Source organism: Coloeus monedula (genome assembly GCF_965178545.1).
Source record: "Coloeus monedula genome assembly, chromosome: 10".
Lineage (NCBI taxonomy): Eukaryota > Metazoa > Chordata > Aves > Passeriformes > Corvidae > Coloeus > Coloeus monedula.
Genome location: NC_138790.1, coordinates 13,909,577 through 13,914,651, shown reverse-complemented (window position 1 = coordinate 13,914,651; position 5,075 = coordinate 13,909,577). Strand labels below are relative to the sequence as shown.

General features: G+C 61.0%; 1 protein-coding gene across 1 annotated transcript; it reads left to right on the top strand.

The window, feature by feature from the left end:
- The first annotated feature begins 2,038 nt into the window (after positions 1–2,038).
- Positions 2,039–4,286, top strand: FAM43A (family with sequence similarity 43 member A). Its single transcript, XM_082287834.1, has one exon. The coding sequence runs from the start codon at positions 2,295–2,297 to the stop codon at positions 3,381–3,383; it is 1,089 nt and encodes a 362-aa protein (XP_082143960.1). The 5' UTR covers positions 2,039–2,294; the 3' UTR covers positions 3,384–4,286.
- Positions 4,287–5,075: the final 789 nt, after the last annotated feature.

Below are 5,075 nucleotides of genomic sequence, written 5' to 3'. Positions count from 1 at the left end.
CTGCCCACAGCTGGAGGCAGGCAGGGTTTTGGCAAAGCAACTCCCTCATATGGAGAGACTGCTGTGCCCACGCGTCTCAAAGGAGCAGACAGAGTTGCTCTCAGCCTTGCAGCTCACAGGCACTGCTCAGGCAGGTGGCAGCCACTGAGCACGGGGCAGGCATGGATCTGAGGAGCTGTGGTTCAGCAGGTCACCTTGAGGGAGAGGAGGCAGATCTTCAGGACTGCAGGAGTGCCACACCATGTGTGGGTGTCAGATGTCACCTCAAGCCATTGGATTTGTTTTATTTAAGCAGCGTCTTCTGTTTTCACCTTCCAAGACAAAAGAAGACAAAAGAAGAGCACATTGAATGCTACTTGGAGATAAATCAGCTGTACAAACCAAAGTCTTTCTCCCTGCCATGCAGTGGGATGGCAGGGCTGTCTGCCACAGGCTGCAGCATAGCACATAGTCCCTCCTGCCCCCCACACCAACAGCAGCCTGGGGGCTCCCAGTGGGCACCCAGCACCCAGTCTGCATCAGGGCTGAGAGCAGAGATCCCCCACTGCAGCTGCTCCTGGGCATTGCGTCCGGGGTAGACCTCAGCCCCTCACCTGCCCTCCTGTGAGGTCTCAGTGGGGTTTTCCCAAAGAGACAGAGGGCTTGGTTCAGCATGGTGCCGAGCCCAAATGTGCATCCCAGTGGGTGTTGGGTTTCACGCAGAGGGGCCTGGCTGGTTTGTCCCAGCCCTGGCCGTGCCACAGGTTGTGTGCACTGACTGGTGTGCACCCAGCCCATGCAGCTCTCCAACTGAAGTTTTCTCATTGGAAAATGGGAGCATTAACACATTCACTTCTCAGGGCAAGCAACAGCCTTCCTAACACTGTCAAAGTGCTGTGTTAGAGCTGCTGAAGACAGGAAATGCAGCATGTTACTGACCCACACCTACCACTGGCCTCTGGAAACCATGGCTGCATCCAGGCGTCCCCAGGTACCAACTGCGGCGGAGCAGTCTCAAGGGATGGTGCTGACCACGCTGCCCTCCAGTGAGGGGGATTTTGGAAATACAAGCAAGTGGGCAAGTGCTTTTTATAGTTTGATGATGATCACTGTGGTTACTTGCAATTCCCAAGCAATCTGCTAGATGGCATGATGTAATAATAGTAATAATAGTAACAACAACAACAACGATAATTATCTACTGGTTTCATTGATCCAAATTCTAGAAATGATTTGTCAAATAATTCAGGCAGGTGTTCACATATTTTACTGCACGAGTACGTACTGTCCCACTTTTGTCGAACATTTATCCAAACCCCGATGAAGTGCCATTATCTGCAGCACTGGAATTTCTGTTCTTTCTGGCAAGGATATGATACATGACACAAGAAGCTATAGTAACTAACAACACAGAGACCAACTTTCTCATTATGTCTGTGAGTGTACTCAGCAACCCCAACAAGAAATTACAAGACAATTTCTTGTTCTTCGGCTGCTGCATATAAATATGGAGCAAAGGATTACTCATACATAATAACTAGTATTTGCTGCAGGCCCTTCAGCTCTCAGGGCTGGACTAACCAAACCAAAGGAAAGATCATGTTGCAAGAGCGGGACTTGTCCATGGCACACCCTGGCCGGGCAGGCAGCTGAGGCTGGGGCTCTCCCGGCCGTGGGATCTCCCAGAGCATATGGTCCCGCAGTGGCCTTGGGATTTTTATCGGTTTAAGGGGGTTTTGGGCAGACGGATCCCGGGCGGTGCCCTCTCCATTCTCCCCGCCGGTACTGACGAAAGCTGCAGGAGAGCGCTATGGCACCCACCCTCCGAATGTGGCCGTGGGGAGCGCCGTGGGGCGCGACGGGGCGCACGGGGGTCCCCGCGCTTCAGCGCCAGCGGCGGCACCGGCGGGTGTGCCCCGCTGGGGGCCGCGCTCCGCTGCGAACGGGGAGGGGACAGTGGCCGCCCGGCCGGGCTGGCACCGCCCCGTGCCCGCCCCGTGCCCGCCCCACGGCGCGGCGGGGCCGGGGCCGGGGCCGGGGCGCCGCGGCGGGCGGCGCAGAGCGGCGGCGGCGGGCGGGCGGCGAGCAGCGAGCCGCCGGCTCGGCGGGCCCGGGCAGCGGGCGCTCCGCCCTCGGTGCGCGGGGCCTCCCCTCTCCGCGCCCGCGGAGCGCGGCGCCCGCCTATATCTACGGCCGCGGCGGCCCGGCGCCCGCAAGGATGTGAGGCGGGCGGGCAGCCCAGCCGCCGCCGCCGTGGCATGCCCCCCCGCGCCCGGAGCCGTCGGCGCGGCGCCTAGCCGCGGCTCCGCGGGGCCATGCTGCCCTGGAAGCGGAGCAAGGTGGAGCTGGCGGCGGGCGAGGCGCGGCGGCAGAGCAAGCCCAAGGGATACGCGGTGAGCGTGCACTACTCGGCGCTCACCTCGCTGGCCCGCGCCTGCCCCGAGAGCGCCCTGCACCGCGTGGGCAGCATGTTCCGCTCCAAGCGGCGGAAATTCCGCGTCACCAGCGAAGACCCCACGTACACTGTGCTCTACCTGGGCAACGCCACCACCATCCAGTCCAAAGGTGAGGGCTGCACCGACCTGGCCGTCTGCAAGATTTGGAGCAAGAGCGAGGCGGGCCGGCAGGGCACCAAGATGAAGCTGACCATCAGCGCACAGGGCATCCGCATGGCCCACGCCGAGGACAAGGGGCTGCGCCGGCCCGGTCACCTCTACTTGCTGCACCGGGTCACCTACTGCGTGGCCGACCCGCGGCTGCCCCGTGTCTTCGCCTGGATCTACCGCCACGAGCTGAAGCACAAGGCGGTGATGCTGCGCTGCCACGCCGTGCTGGTCTCCAAGCCTGAGAAGGCGAAGGCCATGGCCCTGCTGCTCTACCAGACTTCGGCCACGGCACTGGCCGAGTTCCGCCGGCTGAAGAAGCGGGACGACGCGCGGCACCAGCAGCAGCAGCTGGTGGGCGAGCAGAGCATCCCGCTGGTGCCGCTGCGCAAGCTGCTCAACGGGCAGTGCTGCTACAAGCCGCCGGTGGAGCGGAGCCGCAGCGCGCCCAAGCTGGGCTCCATCACGGAGGACCTACTGGGCGAGGAGCAGGAAGAGCGGGCCATGCACTGCGACTGCGAAGACATTCTGGAAGCGCTGGGCGAGCCCGAGGGAGAGCTGCTGCGCCCCGGCAGCGGCCGCGGCGAGAGCCCAGAGCTGGGCCAGCTCCTCCGCGACCTGGGCGAGCTCAGCCTGGGCAACGACCTGCGCTCGCTGCGCGCCGACCTGCGCGTCCGCCGCCTGCTTTCCGGGGAGAGCACGGGCAGCGAGTCCTCCCTGGAGAGCGGCGGCACGGACGGGGCCGCCCCGCCCGGTAGCGATGCCGAGCAGCCGCCCCCCGGAGACCCCGAGACCGGCTGAGCACTCGAGCCCTTTCGGGCGTGCGGGGTGCCGCCGAGGCGCACCGGGTGCCCTCCGGGAATGCACGGCCCTGCCGGGGCATACCGATTCCTTCTGACCCCTCCGGGAGTTCATGGTCCCTGCCGGGCGTGCACGGCCCCAGCGGGGCGTACCGGGTACCCTCCGGGAATGCACGGTCCCTTCCGGGCGTGAGCGGCGCCGCAGGGGCGCACCGGGTTCCCTCCGGGAATGCGCGGCCCCGCCGGGTCGCACCGGGTTCCTTCCGGCCTCTCCTGGAATGCACGGTTCCTTCCGGGCGTGCACGGCCCCACCGGGGCGCACCGGACCCTCCGGCCCCGCCGGTTCCCCGCGGTGCCCTCGCGTCCCGCAGCATCCCGGGGAGCGGCCGCCACTCTCGTGCCGGTGCCGGTGGCTGCCGGAGCCGGGCCCCAACTCGCCGTGGCCCGAGGAGGGGAGTCGGCCGCGGGCTGTTTACCTCCGGCTCAGCCCTTGAAGATCTGCCAAATTCCTGGAATAGCTTTCCCCGGGGAGGGCGGCGGGAGGGAGGTGTTGCGCCTTGTTTACAGTCAGAAATCTCACATCCGAGAGGGCCCCCCGCTGTTTTCTCCATTAAAGTCACTCCATCGTGCTGTCGTGTCCGAGAGGTTTGCACTGTTGTGAAGTTGGGGTTTTATTTTTATTATTATTTTAAAGTTAGACCTTTTTTTTTTGGGCCTCGGTCCTGTCCCCGGTCTCAATGCTCTAGATCTTTTGCTGTGCAAAAGAAGACTACTTGTGGCTGTTCACCTGTACATAGGGAAATGTATGCAAATACATTTTGTTATTTTTAAGAACACCACCATTGCGATCTCCTCTGTTTGCACATATGTGAAGAAAATAAAGATAATGGTAACTTAAAAGAAACTGGGGTCACTGTGGCAATTTGGCCTCTGTGTGTGGATTCCTGTAAGGAGTTGGGGGGGGAGAGATCCCTTGGGATGTGTTGTAGGTGCAGGAGAGCACTGCACAAAAAGGTGGTTTCAAGCATCAAGTGTGATTCCCAAGCTGGCTGGGAATGTTGCATTACGGGGAAACACACTGGGCGCTTAAGGACTCTTACAAGACACAGGGATGAGGTTTTCTCTCTGCAGCCTCTAACCATGGGCAGGAAAGTGCGAGAAACCTCGTCAGGATACTCTGGCTGGGTCCTAGTCTGAGGAAACCAAACTGTGGGGCCCTGAGGCTTCCCTGGGGCGATCTGTCCCTCGCCTGGGCACTGGGGATACCGCACAGCTCTCATGTCGTCTGCATCCAGGTGCTGCAGCTGGTCCCTCGCTGCTCACAGTGCCAGCCTGAGACAATTTCATAACCTCACCCAGGGTAAGCAGCGAAGTTGATTAGCCACGGGACTGCCGCGGTATTTTTAGCTGTAAATCTGTTTGTAAGTGGCAGGCTCCCAGGGCAGGAGAGATGTTCCGGTTTCATTTGTCCCCAAGTGGAGGTATCAATTAAGAGATAATTAATCTGGCATTTCTGATGTCTAAATGTTTTCCACTGTGCCTGTGCTGCAATCGGTGAAGTCGCAGGAATGTCAATGAAGAGCCCAACCAGCTGCCAGGGCCAGGCCACACTCCTTGTGCAAGGAGCCCGCCTCGGAACTTGTAAATACCTCATTAAAACCCATTGCAAAATCTGCCTCCCCGCCAGCGAGAC

Excerpts from the sequence above, each read along its gene's own strand:
- FAM43A (XM_082287834.1), top strand. The coding sequence starts at position 2,295 with ATGCTGCCCTGGAAGCGGAGCAAGGTGGAGCTGGCGGCGGGCGAGGCG.